We start from the raw sequence: 15,044 nt of genomic DNA, 5'->3' as shown, positions 1-15,044 counted from the left end.
ATTTTAAAGGATATCAATCCATTGGTTAGATAGGAATTCATAAACGTGTTTCGTGCATAAAGAAGAATTGCTTCCACTTTTGAGCATGTGCTCCTCCAAATTGGGTGTGAACTATTGGTCTTCTTTGTTTTCTTTTGTGTCGTAGGGCAGACAATAGGTTGAATCTTTAATATATGAATTGATGGTCCGACAATTTATTGTCTTCTGAACACATGGATGACTTGAGCATATTTGGATTCCAAATCTTGCCCTGTGCCAACATCATAAGAAACAAAGAAACACTTTTAAGGGGCTGGAGCCTCACACAATAATCAAGTTTGAAGATGCCATTAACTAGTCAAGGATGTAAAGTACTTTTCGCGTCCAATAATTCTCCAAGAATTCTCCTTTTTTCCCGACAAGGAGAACAAACGATTTACATGTGACAGCAAATTTAGCACTTTCCTTTTTTTTTTTCAATGATTACCAGCACTTTGCTTTTTGGTCTTTCGCGTAGTCATCGCAATTTCGACTTTTAGGAAAGAAAGTGAGACACTATTCTTCTTTTACAAATGGTGTTTGATCATTGATATGTATATTTTTTTTAAGGGGTGATTGTGTATCATGGGAATTAGGACTAGGTTTCTTTTTCTTTCTCCATTTATTATTTTTATTATTGTTTTTTTTATTTTCACACACACACATAGACCTCTCATTTATTGAATTTTTAAAATTGATCTCGATATCGAAATCATGTGTCGGAAACTCATATGTCAGAATTTCGACTCGAGTGTCGGAGAATGTCGAGAAAGTTGATAAAGTGTCAAATTTTCTGACATGTGTTGACCGAGTGTTGAAGAGTGTTGTAGAGTGTTGGACACATGTCGAAGTGTCTGACACAACATGTGTCGAAGTGTCTGACACCACACGAAGGCTCTTGGAGAGTGTCGGTGTTTCATAAGTAATATGTAGAGAACTAGCCTCCATGTATTGAATCGAATTGAAGAATCGATGGGAGATTATGCGCTCGAGGAGATAATCATGTGCTTGGGTTTATAAGTGAACTCGTCTTAAATAAAGACAGAAATAGGTCTGGTGCTATTAAATCCTCATATGTATTATTAAATTCTACAAATTATCTTCATTAGTTTAGGATTAGCAATAACAAGTAAGGTGTGATTGATTTTTTCTTACCTTGGAAAATTCGAGGGCATGACGGGAAGGAAGTCACAATAACAAGATTACCTTACAGTCACACTTTGCGAGGCATGAAGCTCGGTAACCATAGCTGCTATTTTTAAGCCTTAAAAGTGACATCGCTTTGATTAAGTTTCGAAAAACATGTTAGTTACAGTTAAATCTCGAAGTAGATTCGTTCTGTAGCATCAAATCGAAACCACAATATAACATGCCATCGCATATATCACCAATATAAATAACGTTCTATCCAAAATATTTCAAGAAAAAATTCATCAGAGGCTCCAGAATATTAAATGCTTGAATAAGTTTTCAGAAAGAGAATACCATACAGTACTTTACAGTTCGACTTTAACGCACAGGCCATGACACGGTATAATTTTTCCTTCTCGATGAACCATGTCATGCAATTCTTGCAAAACATGACAAGAAGCGAAAGAGCAAAAGTGGAAAGCAAAAGGCACATAAAATTACAAGACTTCGATTTCTTAAGAATCTGACCATGACGCGCCGGTCCCGGTCTAAGAAATGGTGGGCCCTACTCAACCCCCACCTGCCTTTGGGCCCACCTGTACACCTGTTGACTCCCCTAAATCAAATATTCATTGAACAGTGGCACTATATAATATATGATTTTGCAAGTTCGCTACTTCCATCGATCATCGCCAAACAAAGCCCCTCTTCTGCTTCTACATTTCCCTAGAAACACGATGGCCAGGGGTTTGCCCGAAAAAGAAGAAAGAGAGGCTAGGGAGTCTTGACTTCAACTAGCAATCGAGCATGACGATATTGATTTGCTACATAACTCAAATGTGGAGGAGCAAGAGCTCTTAGATCACGTATCTAAGGACCCCTTCCGAAATACTCCACTACACATCGCCGCGGCTGAAGGAAAATTCGAGGTTGCCATGGAGATGTACATCTTGTGGCCAAAGTTCGCTCGGAAGCTAAATCTAGAGGGGTATAGCCCCATGCACTTGGCTTTGCAACATAAGCAGTACTCAATTGTGAGGGCACTAATGACCCTTGATCCTGAGTTAATCCGAGTTCGAGGACGATGTGGAATCACCCCTTTGCATTACATCGCCGATGAAGCAAAAGACAATGAGGTGGAGCTCCTAGCCGAATTCCTTTGCACTTGCAAATCATCCATTGAAGATTTGACGAGTCGATGTGAGACTGCAGTTCACGTTGCCGTCAAAAAACACAACAGCAAAGCATTCGATGTTTTGCTAGGATGGCTTAAGCACGTTCGTCTGACAGAAATCTTGGACTGGAAAGATAAAGATGGTAATACCGTCTTACATGTTGCTGCGTCCAAAGAGCCGCAACATGAGGTATAGTTCACCAATTTCATGGTTTTTCATGCTTTTATCATATGATCCTTGAATTTGACATTATCTAACCCGAGAACAAATTATATGATAATGAAATGCTGGGGTTTGAAAATACATGGATTTAGAAACACACAGAGAGAGGAGATTTGAAACAGCATTTTGTGCAACCGTATATTTTATAGTATTATCATTTAACGGTTAACATTTGTTGATAAATGTCCATCTGAGATTGACATTTGAAATGGTCTAGCATAGTGTTGTAAATTGTAGAAGTATTCATAAATTTGCTTGCTTGGAACGATCAACCGGAATCACAAGGAATTGACTGACAAAAATCATTGATCAATGGATATGACATATTAAAGGTGAATATTGTGATAATTATATTGTATTGAAGCTTCCACAATAAATAAATAAAAAAATCCATCACTTCCTTTTATAAAAGAGAAAAAGAAAAAAAAAATGTTGTGAATACTAATGTATGTTATCAAGATATTATGCGAATCCAGATCTCTCTATATGAAATTTGAACCTCAAGTTTTTGCTAATAAACTTCGTGAAAAAAAAAACCCATTTGTTAACCTCATTATACTATTGTAATGTTTATTAAGAATGAAAATATTTTTGAATGTTAAATTCAGATATAATAAAACTTGACGATGTAGATTTAATCCCTCTCTTGTCATTTTAAATACATATCGAGTCCTATTACAATCATTATATTGATAAATACATGTTTTTCTCTCTTGTGTAGTCGCATAAAAATATTATAAAAGGACTTCAAGTGGTAGGAATGAGTTAATAAATTCATCAGCCTGAAATTTTTTTTACCTTCAACAAATATGGATTGGTTCAAACAAATCAGACGGGATCTTACAATTTGCACATTAGAATGTGTACGGGATAATTGGAAAAATAAATTGACTTATTTAGGTTATGTTTGTTTTGAGGAAAAAAATTGAAAAAAAAAACTTTTTCCTCATATTCTAGCATTTAGGGCGTGCAAAATAAGTAATAAAAAAACGTTTTCCAATCAATAGAAAATATCCTTCTAGAATTGGGAAGATTGATTTTCCTTTCTAAGAAAAAGAAAATTCCTCTTTCTCACGCTTCCTCTCCTCCTCTTCCTCGGCCCTGAAATCCCTCCCCGACCTTCTATCACTCCTCTCGACTCTTCTCTCTGAAATCCTCTCCCTCCCTCCCTCTCTCTCTCTCTCTCTCTTCTCTCCCTCTCTCTTCGCTTGCCACTCGGCAATCGCGATCTCTTTCAACTCCCTGTCGCTGGCTGCCGTCTCCTTGCCCCACTCCTCGACCAGGCTCTCTACCATCGCGCGCGACGGAAATTTTTTAAAATTTTTATCAAAAAATGTTATCATATTCCCTTTAAAAAAAAAAAAGAAACGAAATAAAAGATACGATTTTTTTTTTAATCAAACTCAAGTCCTTTCTTCTCTTTTGACCATTTTCCCGTGGACAAGGTCACTGGAGCATAGGCTCGAGCCTCATATTGAATCCAGTTTTTATAGGTTGGTCCATTCGTTCATTTAATATAGTCTTTTTCTTCCTAGCAATAAAAAAAGAAACTCATATACAAAATGTAATTGAATCTTAAATCTTTTAAATTGACCATTGCATAAATAATTTAGGGTGAAAGTATTATATTGCACTTTTTAAAAGATTTAAGCTTCTTTGTATGGATTTAAATGATGGCATTTAGTAAATAAGATCTAGTAAACTTTCTTCCCTTGTACATGGGCCGTTGGAGCACTAGCATGGTGGCATTAGCTCATCTTGTGCACAATAGTAAAGCTTGGGATAAAGCAATGATTTAACTTGAAGAGGGTACGTACTTCATTTTTATTCTTTTTGCATTTCTTTCAGATCATCAAGCTATTAAGTCCGTGGACGGATGTACAAGCGAAGAACTCCCTTGGTGAGACCGCTCTGGATATCTTCCAAAAGAATTCTAGGAACGATCAAGATGTTATGAAGAGGCTACGCCCTCCAAGACTAGTGCCCAGATTTTCATATGCTCCCCTCTCTCTATCCCAGCTTATCACCAAGAAACTATTTTTCCTTGACATGTTGGAACACATTTTCTATGTCCAAGATGAATCCGCTCGCAACGTAATCCTTGTAGTGTCCACCTTAATGGCGACCGCCACTTACCAAGCCGCTCTTAGTCCTCCGGGAGGATACTGGCAGGATTCTTCTTCAAATTCTCCGACCTACTCCACTGTTGTCACCGCCAATTCCACTGAAATTGCTAATGGAAAGCCACATCAAGCTGGAAAGATGATCCTCAGCGGCTCACGTCTATACGTATTCACTTTACTCAACAGCTTGACTTTTCTCATCTCCAGCTGCATAATCATAGTCACCGCTGTTCCGCTGCTTCCTGACACTGCTACGACTTGCTTATCAATGTTTATTCTCGCCGCCAACTATTTTTTATCCCTTGCAATGGGATTCCAGAACTCCAATGATGTTGGACTAAATTTGATAGGGGGTTTTTTCATGGTGGCAATGTACTTCTTCTTAGGATTATCCGCTTTGATACAGAAAAAGCACTTCCAAGTCCGACGACAAATCAATGCCACAAGGAGACGTGTCGGCAACTTCTGAAGATCGGAGGATCAGAGATAATTCCCGTACATATTTTACTTTAACTTCTCTTGTCACGTATGCATATCATGCATGCTTCTCATCTTGAAGTTTGCAAGAACTAGACTCTTTTGTGTTAGTTGCAAGGGATGGACATGTGGCAATTCGCTAATCCTGAGAGGCTTTACTCTCGCTTGAAGTCGAGATTTCGAATAACTTTTTTTCCTAATTCAGACTTCAACGCAGTGGAAATGAACATCATCGAGTTACAACTTGCAAACACGAATGCGCGAAGCGTCCGTGCACAAAACGCAAGACGGAAATCTCTTCGGCTTTTTAACTCCTAGAAAGAGGCAAACTGGATGATTCTACAAAACACAACGAATAGACACAGTAGCAACCTTTTTTTTTTTTTTTGAAAAATTACTTCTAAATAAAGTAAAGAAAAAAATACTGAGAACATAGTAAAAGCCTAGCCAAAAAAAATAAAAATTCCTACGATATCTTCCAATCAGAATATTATATTTTAACACATAGTTAAAATAATGGAATTTATAAATTCAATTATTCTACACTCCAAACCCCCCAAAAAAAAATATTCTATACTCTAAACCAGCTTAATTAAAGATGGAAAAATCAGATTTCAGTATCCTAAATTCGTCAAATAAAAGATGTAAATCCAAACTTAAGGCGTCTCACATCATACTCCCTTTATTAGGGGAAAAAAAGAAAACGCTCGGCCAAGCGACATCCCCATCTCGTGTGACGTCCTTCACGGAAGCTTCTACGTATTTCTTTTTTTTTTTTCAAGACAAACCTCAGCCAAAGTTCAAGCTACAGCCGAGCTACCACCCTCCATCGGGCGGTCACTCTGACTGCCACTCGTCGGCCGACCTCCCCGCCGCGGAATGTCCAAAACGGTAAGGCCCGAGGCCTCCGAGGACCGCCACAACGGCCACCAAGGACCGACCAGCTCCTAGCCAACCCTACGCACTCACTGACCGGGGTGTCACCATCGTTCCGAAAGAGACCATACCCGGAGAAAAAACTATGGATCTCGTTCGGACATTTTGTCGAACAGGTAGTATATGCTACGGAAACAAGAGATCTTTGACTCGACCGAAGACCAGAACCCGCGACAACAACAGCACGCACAGCAGCAGCAAAACGAGGGACGGACGGGGCCGGAGTTCGCCTCTGCCGGACGGCCGCGAGCTCCGGCCCGGCATGCTCAAAAAAGGCAAAAAGGGGGTCGAGGCTTACCGGAGTGTCGAAGCGGGAAAGGAGGCACGGCGGTGGGTTGTCGGCCGTGCGGTGGCCGGCGGTCTCTACCTCCAACTCTCTTCCCTCAGGCAAACTCTCACTCGCGTTCTCTGTCTCTCCCCCCTCTCTCGGTTTCTCTCACTCGGACTCTCTCTCGGATCTCTCCTTCAAATCCAGCCCCCGGTCTCCTCCCTTTTTCTCTTGGGTCCCCTCTCGCTTTTAAGGGCTAGCGACAGACGCGCATGGCTTCCGCCACCGCCAGCCTGCCGCGGCCGGCCTGATCCCCGACCCTAGGATCACGGCTGCTCTGCTTTTGCTTGCGTACGTCTCTGTCTCCGCAGACACGCGGGAATGGCGCGAGGGAGGAAGGAGGAAGGGATAGGTGCGTGGGCCGGGCCGGGGAAAGAAAAGAGAAAATGGGGCCGGGCCTGAAAGAGAGAGGAAGAAGGGAAAAGAAAAAAAGGCCGGGCCGGCCCGTCCCAGGCTCGGTCTAGCTTTCTTTTCTTTTCTTAATAAAAATAAAAATAATAAAATTTTTAATGTTCTTAATTAATTCTAGATTATTTTTTTAATTTTAATACTAGTAATACAAATGCTCATAATGTCTATATGCCATGCAATTTAATGAAAATTATTCTCGTTAGAGATTAGAAATTAATCCCTAATTTTTCTATGCAATTATTGAATGATTAAACGTGTCGTCAAAATTTAAGTGTCAACACTTACATGCATGCTCAAAACATATATGCATGAAGTGCCTAGAGGGAAATCTCTTGATGCCAACACAATGGTGGTGATGGTGATTTTGTTGTTGGTTGCAGGCAATCGGTGAAGGTAAGAAGCAGCAACGATATGCAGTGGTGGTAATGGTGTTTTTGTTATTGGTTGCAAGGCAATCGGAGACGGTAAGAAGCAGTGGCGCATTGGACAACTTGCGGGATGCAGTGGTGGTCATGATGGTGGTTTTGTTGTAGGTTACTTGGAAAGAAGCAAGGTGAGGCCTCGAATGCACACATGCACGATGAACACAAATGAAATGCTTGACTCTATCTTAGTGTCCTAATCTTGTGTCAAATTTTGTGTCTGTTTGCTTGGCGTAACCTATAAATGGTGTTTGTGGGCACCCCAATTATTATTCGACTAGCCCCTGAATTTTGCCAATATTCAAGGTTGAAGATTGAAATATCAAATTAGAGGTCGTTGGAGTGATTCCCATAGATTAATTAATAATTGTTGAAAATATGTGGATTTCATGAGTTGACGAATCATATGCAACTAAGCTTGATATATGTAAGAGAAATAATCATAATGACATATTCAAAATAAAAAATTCAAAATAAAAAGAGAGCATTTGACTAAAATAGATCCAATGTCATCAATTTTGCTTTCGACATTTTGTCTTCAAAAGCCACCTCCCTTTCAACTGACTTACAATGAAAGAGAAGGTTGGATGTAAAAAAGATGGAATCGACCATAGCTAATGAACCTGAATCCATTACTATATATCTCTACTTATCAAGAAAGTATGATACGATACATTCATCGGATGAGCATTAAGTTGCTAAATTTAATCATAAGTTAGGAAATGCGTAAAACCTTGTATTCTTTTTTAGGGACCCATTATGAATCTTTCTATCTCTAAAATATGATCTGTTGCAACTAGCCTAGAAGCGTGAATAAAAACACACAAAACTAATCGAGTAAGAAATAAATTGCATAAATAAAATTTAAAGACAACAAATTTATGTGGTTCAACTATGTGTCTACTACATGGAGAGAGAGATCAATAAGATGATTCCATTATAATTGGTAAAGAAGAGATTAGAATCATTCAATCATACTCACTCGTAAGTATTTTTCAATTCTAGATTAAACCCGAACTTACAAGAATCAATTACAAAAAAAAAGAATTTTATTACACTGTCACACTCTTGGATAAAAGTTATCAAAGCTCTCGTATCTCATGCAAGTTTTCATATATGTTAAGCATACTCACTGTGCACCCGAGACCAAACTCAACAACAAAATTATTTATATGCAAAACAACCATAAGCCATTCGCCAATGTCAACGTGGGCTTCATCTTCAATGAAGAAAAGAAGTCTTATGGGAAATTAGTTTCCTTTTTCCATCGTGGACAATTCTGTTGGCAAGAGTGCAATAATGTGGCGTGAGATTTTTGTGATTTAATTATGGATCGAATTTTAAAAAAATCTGAATCAACTTCAAGCCATGATCAATGAATCTCCACGTTGGTGAGAAGTCCAATTTCATCTCTTCGGTTGTCATTTCTCCCAAACCCCTATGGGCTCCTCACTTGTTGTAGACGCTAACCAAGTCCGAATATTATTGAAACTCAGTCAATGCCATATGCTTTGTTAGATCATCCGCCATGTGTACTTTTTGAACGAATGTGGTTCCTTATGACACAATATCACATATAAAATTGTACACGACACTAATGTGTTTCGCCCACCTGCGATACATTTGATTTTTGATAAATGTTTTGCACACTAATTGTTGCTAAAAATAACAATCTTCTCTTACAACAATTCTAGATAACTAAACAAACCTTTGAGTGAAATAATTTTCACGATTGTCTTGGTTGACATCATATAGTTTGCTTCAGTTGCGACCATGCGATTTCCGACTATAACTACGCTGTCCAACAAAATGAACACATAACTTGTCAACGACCTCAGTCCGTTCAAGTGAGAGGAAAGTCTAAATCCACATAACTCATTTTATTACAATTTAATTTGATAAGTTGCATCTTTTAAATAGGTCAATTAGAACAACTATGATGCATTGCACCTATTAAAAAGATTGCACCTTTTGGAGTAAAATTCTCGTCATTTGTTTCCTTGCACTCTTTCATGCGACTTAAACATCATTTCACTTCAATAGTCAACCGGCTCAACGGTCAGTATTTTATCAACCTGTTTTGCTCCTCCTTTCTTTTTCTTTCTCCTTCGAAATAAAATCTATAAACAAACACAATGTGAGCACTAATCAATTATACACACACGAGCACAAACACACACAAAACACAGTGTAACTATGGCGAAGGAGGCACAAGCGGTAGTGGCTCAAACGAGAAAAATACTAACAAAATTCTAAACCTATTATATTAGCACCAATTTAGTTCTAAACCTTTTAATTGTATCCCATTAGTCATAAACCATTTCACATTGATATAAATTTAGTCTATCTAGTCAAATTAGGCCAAAAAATTTTGACGTGGACACCAGCTGTCTGTCTTGGCACATTAGGCCTTGATGTGGACATGTCCTTTATAATTTTTTCCTCTTTTCCTTCCTTTTTTTTTCCCTACTGTAGCTAGTGGGGCTAGAGCTCTCCGGCCACTAGGCAAGGGCCTCGAAGCCCTCACTAGCCACCGCAGAGGTTGTGGGCCTCACCTAGATGTGGGTGAGCTGTTGGTGGCTACAGGTGAAGGTGACCTCACCCACGGCTAGCGAGGCCATAGCCACTTTCACCTGTGATTGGCAAGGCCAAGAGAGGGCTTTGTATTGCCTAGTGACTGGCGAGCTTCAGTGATGCTTGTTAGCCATAGTGGAAAAGGAAATGATAAGAAGGAAAAGAGAAGAAGAAAAAAAGAAAAATAATAATTGGAAAATTGAAAAATATAAATAAAAAAAATTAGAAAATATCCACGTCGGTTCAAACCATACCACATAGGATATATGAGGTGTTTTTTCTGTTTATGAACAAAAATTCTGTTTTTTGTTTCCAGAACAAAAAAACATAAACGCGTTTGTTTGCGTTTTTGTTCAAAATCTATTTTTTTTTGCTCCCGGAACAAAATTAGAATAGAAAAAAAAAAAAAAAAAAGTTGTTTTTTTTGTTCTAGAAACACTTTTGAAGAACAAATTTTCTCTCTCCTTTCTTTTCTTCTCTTTTTTTTTTCTTCTTTTCTTCTTCTTTTTTCTTTGGCCGGTCACCGGCCTCGGCCATGGCCGGCGACCTTGCCGGAGCGTTGTCGGCCCCCGGCGATGCTCGGCCTCGCCTTGGTTGGGCGAGCTCGAGCTCACCTAGATCCGGTGAGGCCAAGCTCACCCAGCCAAGGCAAGGCTGCCGGCCCTCGTCGGCCGATTGCGGCCTCGGCATGGCCAAAGACCGGCCAAAAGAAGAAAAAAAAAAAAAGAAAGAAAAAAAGGAAAAATAAAATAAAAATATTAAAAAATTAAAAGAAACAAAAAAAAAAAAAGAATATAAATTTACCAAACGTGTTTCTATTCATTTTTTATTCCCGAACAAGTTTACCAAATGTGTCTTTTTAATCAAAAATTGTTTCTCGGAACATAAATAGTTTTTTCTATTTTTGTTATCTGTAATAATTTTTGAACAAAAACACAAACAAACGCACCCATGATGTCCACCTCAATAAATTTCAGTTTAAATTAGTCAGATGGACTTAATTGGTACTAACATAAAAAAGATTTAGAATTAAATTGATTCAATTGAAAGGTTTATGGCTGAATTGTTACTAATACAATAAGTTTAAACATTTTTTTGGATACTTTTCACTAGCTCAAATCGAGGGTAGAGAGAGAGTTGCATTTGTTCGGGTTGTATTGTAGGGGTTGTTTCATGAGAGAAAGAGAGAAGGGGGCGAGAGGCAATGACGGGAAGGGAAAAAAAGAAAGAAAGAAAAATCGGAAAGGGACAAAAAAATCAAACAACCAACATCACATGTAGTAAATATTGTCACTTTATCTCGTAATTTTGGAGATATCAATCGGTCGATTAAAAAGCAATTCGTAAACGTTTCTTCGAACAAAAGAAGAATTACTTCCACTTTTTAGAACGTGCTCTCTCCAAATTGGGTATGGATTATTGGTCTTCTTTGTTTTCTTTTGTATGGTAAGGCAGACGATAGGTTGAACCTTTATTATATGGATTGAAGAAGATCCAACTAGTGATAAATTTAGTCTCGTCAGTTATCATCATTTATATGGTTGTCCCGAAATTCCAACTAAAGGTCGACTTTCCATAGTAATAGGATATGAGATAATTAAGTTTAAATATCTAACCCTCCCCAAAATAAACTAGTAGCTATGTAAACTAATTTTGCATTTCGGTTTTTGCAATACATAGTCCTGATTCACGAGTGTTCTTGGAACTTTGGGTTAAACGCTTTGAGATTAAAAGCAAGTGAATTATTATAGCAGCCATCGCATACATGATTATGGAAAGCTCAACTGCCAATTTCATTAAAGAGGACCAAGTGGTGAAGAACCCACCAATGATTCATCCGTTTATAAATAAATTGTCAAACTTGTCGTGCACCCATGATTAAAAGAGCTTTATTTTCCGAGCTAATTCGATGTCAAACTCAAAACTCAAAATCTTCATTCAATAAACTATTATAGTAACGAATAGAGAATTTGCCTCCATTTATTGAATTGAATCAAGAACCAATGCGAGTTCTTGAGCTCGAGGAGATAATTGTGTATTTAGGTTTATAAGTTGACTCGTTTCAAATAAAGGAGGAAGGAGATCTGGTGCTATTAACTCTTCAAATGTATGATTAAATTCGGCAAATTATCGTATATGTTTGGGATTAGCAATAACAAGTAAGGCGTGAATGCTTTTCTATTACCTGGGAAAGATTCGATGGGTTATAGGTAGGGAAGTGGCACTTTTGCTTTCTTCTTTTCTTTTCCTTTATTTGTTTTGCTCTCAGCTTCGTTCTTTCTTCACTTTACATGGAGAAATGAAAGTGAGGAAAAAGGAAATTGATAGTGGAGAGAGAACTCCCCCGTGAGCAAAATCGCCATTCCTTTGGGATGAAGCAAAGAATAATGCAGCTTTAGAAACAAATATGTATCGCATTTACTCATTTCACAAGTATTGCATATATTCCAACATATCATAAGATATACACCATATATAAACAATGTAGTATAGTATAGCTAGCATGTGTCAAACTCATCCAATGCTCATGTCAAGAAGACCTTACAGTCACCCTTCGCCAGGTAATGAGGCACAAAAATTATATCCACTATTGTTAAAGTTTCGAAAATCACTTTGCTCTGATTAAGTTTCAAACGACACGTTAATCATGATTAAGCTCCGAAATAGAATTGGTCAGTACACATGTACATCATGTCATGTCTCAATATGTAGATTGACTACAAGCATCAAATCGAAGCGATAACACAACATGTCAATTAACATTCCATTTAAAAAATTTTCAGACAAAACTTACCCGAGGCTCCAGAGTATCCTTGATCCAGTTTTGAGAAAGACATAACACACGGTACTTTACAGTTTGACTTCAACATACGGGCCATGACCCAGTATAGTTTTTTCCCTTTTCGTAAATCATGTCGTGCAATTCTTGCAAAACATAAAAACTGACCAGTCATTTCCTGAGAATCTAACCAGTGCGCAAAACGCAACGGTCTAAGATGTGTTGGGCCCCCCTCACCCCCAACCTGCCACTGGGCCCAACCGTACACTTGTTGACTCAGCTAATTAAATATTCATTGACCGCGGCACTATATGATATATGATTTTCCAAAGTTTGCTACTTCCACCGATCCTCCCCAATCAAACCCCCTCTACTCCTACATTTTCCTGTAACACGATGGCCAGGAGTCTGGCCAAAAAAGAACAAAGAATGGCTAGGCAGTCTTGGCTTCAACAAGGATTAACAAATGATAATGTTGCTGAGGTACGTAACTTAATGGCGGAGGAGTGAGTGCTCTAAGATTGCCTATCCACTCCACTACACATTGCCTAGGCCATCAGAAAAACTGACGTGGCCATGGAGATGGGCATCTTGAAGCCGTCGTTTGCTTGGAAATGCCTAATGCACTTGGTTATGCAACATGAGCATCATCACACTGTGAGGACATTGATGAACCTTGACCCGAAGTTGATTCAAGTCTGAAGATGAGGTGGGATCTCCTGTTTGCATTTTGTAGCAGGGAAAAAAAGGAGACAACAAGCAGGAGAACGTGGAGCTCCCGAAACCCCTATCCAAATTTCGATTTGCTTGCAAATCGTCTATCGAAAATGTGACAATCCAATGTGAGACTTCAATTGACGTTGCTGTCAAGAACCACAACCTCAAAGCATTCAAAGTTTTACTTAAATGGCTTAAGTGAGTCTATTTGACACAAATCTTGAAGCTAGAGATATGATCCATTGATTTTGTAAATATTCTTGCTTTTATTGTTTGATCCTTGAATTTGACATTATGTAATCCAAGAACAAATGTCTATCTGACGATTGACATTTGAAGTTGTATGGCATGGTCTCGTAAACTATAAAAATATCCATAAATTTACTTGCTTGGAGTGATCCGCCGGAAACACAAGAAACGACCAACAAAAATGATTGATCAAGGAGTGTGACATATTATAGGTGAATATTGTGATAGTTAGATTGTATTGAAGCCTCAACAAGAAAAATCTAACATGTTTATACATCAATTGTGATCAATAATATATATCATCACGTTATTTTTCGACTTCCTCTCTATATTAATTAGACTCTTCTCAATTAACTTAGTAAAAATCCATATGTTGAGTGTCTTATCATATAGTAATATTTATTAAGAACGAAAATTGTTAGCTGTTGGATCATCATCATCATCATCATCATCATCATCATATTTATATGTCAAAGTTCGATTGTTATATTGAAAAGTCGACAATTTGTCGATTTGATCTCTTTCTCTCTCTCTCCCCCTCCCTGTTAAGTTCTCATCGTATCCTTTCAGAATCACTATATTGATTTGTACACGTCTTTATCTCTTGTTGAACTTCCCACCATCGCATAAAAATATTAAATAAATACTTCATGCGAGACATTAATTTGACCTCTCTCTCTGTACATATATAGTGATAGAATTCGATTTAATTAAAGGAAATAAATGTTTGATTTTTCTATTTCCTCGACTCCCATATGCTTGTTACGTAAGAGGGATGGAATTAATATAAATTTATCTGCGCAAAAATCAATTTTGTCTATCTGAATAGAGTCTTGTTCATAAAAATCAGGATATATAGTGCAATTTGCAATTAATGACCTGCATGAACACTTAAGACGTTATTAATTGTATTTATTGTGAGCATTCTATAAATAATAAAGCCCAGATAAATTGCATTTCATTTAGACTTTTTTAGCACTACAAGCTTAATTAAATTATCTGGAATAAGCCTGCAGAAGCATGAAATTTGGTCAAGCCCATTGGATAACCCTTATGGCCAAAAACTGCTTGTGCTTAGCACGTAGGCATGCCAAACTAACTAAGATTGCATTATCTAATTACATTTAAGGAAAAGATATATTATCGTTGAGGATTTTAATTTTATGGAAGTAATTACAATGTGATATAAAAAGTTCCTAAGGTGAGGAAGTCCATATATCTATTTAGTTTAAATAGGAAAGTGATGTATTGATTGGTATCTTGAGATAACCCTAATCCTACGCCTATATAAGCACTCTTTTCTCCCAAAATTGAGGGGCGACAATATATATGGGAGGCACAGATACACAAACAAGGACGTTAATGTTCAAAAACACACACACACAAAAAAAAGGCGGACCTCGTCTCCTTGGCAACAGAACAAGTCCAGCGTATAGTTCACGGGATCGACAAATGGACATTTAATTACTGTTGGTTCGTGGT

The 15,044-nt window shown here is 37.9% G+C and overlaps 1 protein-coding gene across 1 annotated transcript; it reads left to right on the top strand.

Moving 5' to 3' along the window:
- The first annotated feature begins 1,850 nt into the window (after nucleotides 1-1,850).
- On the top strand, nucleotides 1,851-5,159 carry LOC104442780 (ankyrin repeat-containing protein BDA1). The gene is made up of 2 exons (XM_039311233.1): nucleotides 1,851-2,513; nucleotides 4,395-5,159. Exons 1-2 carry the CDS (start codon nucleotides 2,085-2,087, stop codon nucleotides 5,136-5,138), a joined length of 1,173 nt encoding a protein of 390 aa, XP_039167167.1. The 5' UTR covers nucleotides 1,851-2,084; the 3' UTR covers nucleotides 5,139-5,159.
- The last annotated feature ends 9,885 nt before the right edge of the window (nucleotides 5,160-15,044 follow it).

The sequence above is a fragment of the Eucalyptus grandis genome, chromosome 4 (genome assembly GCF_016545825.1).
Source record: "Eucalyptus grandis isolate ANBG69807.140 chromosome 4, ASM1654582v1, whole genome shotgun sequence".
NCBI classification, from domain to species: domain Eukaryota; kingdom Viridiplantae; phylum Streptophyta; class Magnoliopsida; order Myrtales; family Myrtaceae; genus Eucalyptus; species Eucalyptus grandis.
Note: the sequence above shows the minus strand (reverse complement) of the source record. Positions and strands in the feature narration are given on the sequence as shown.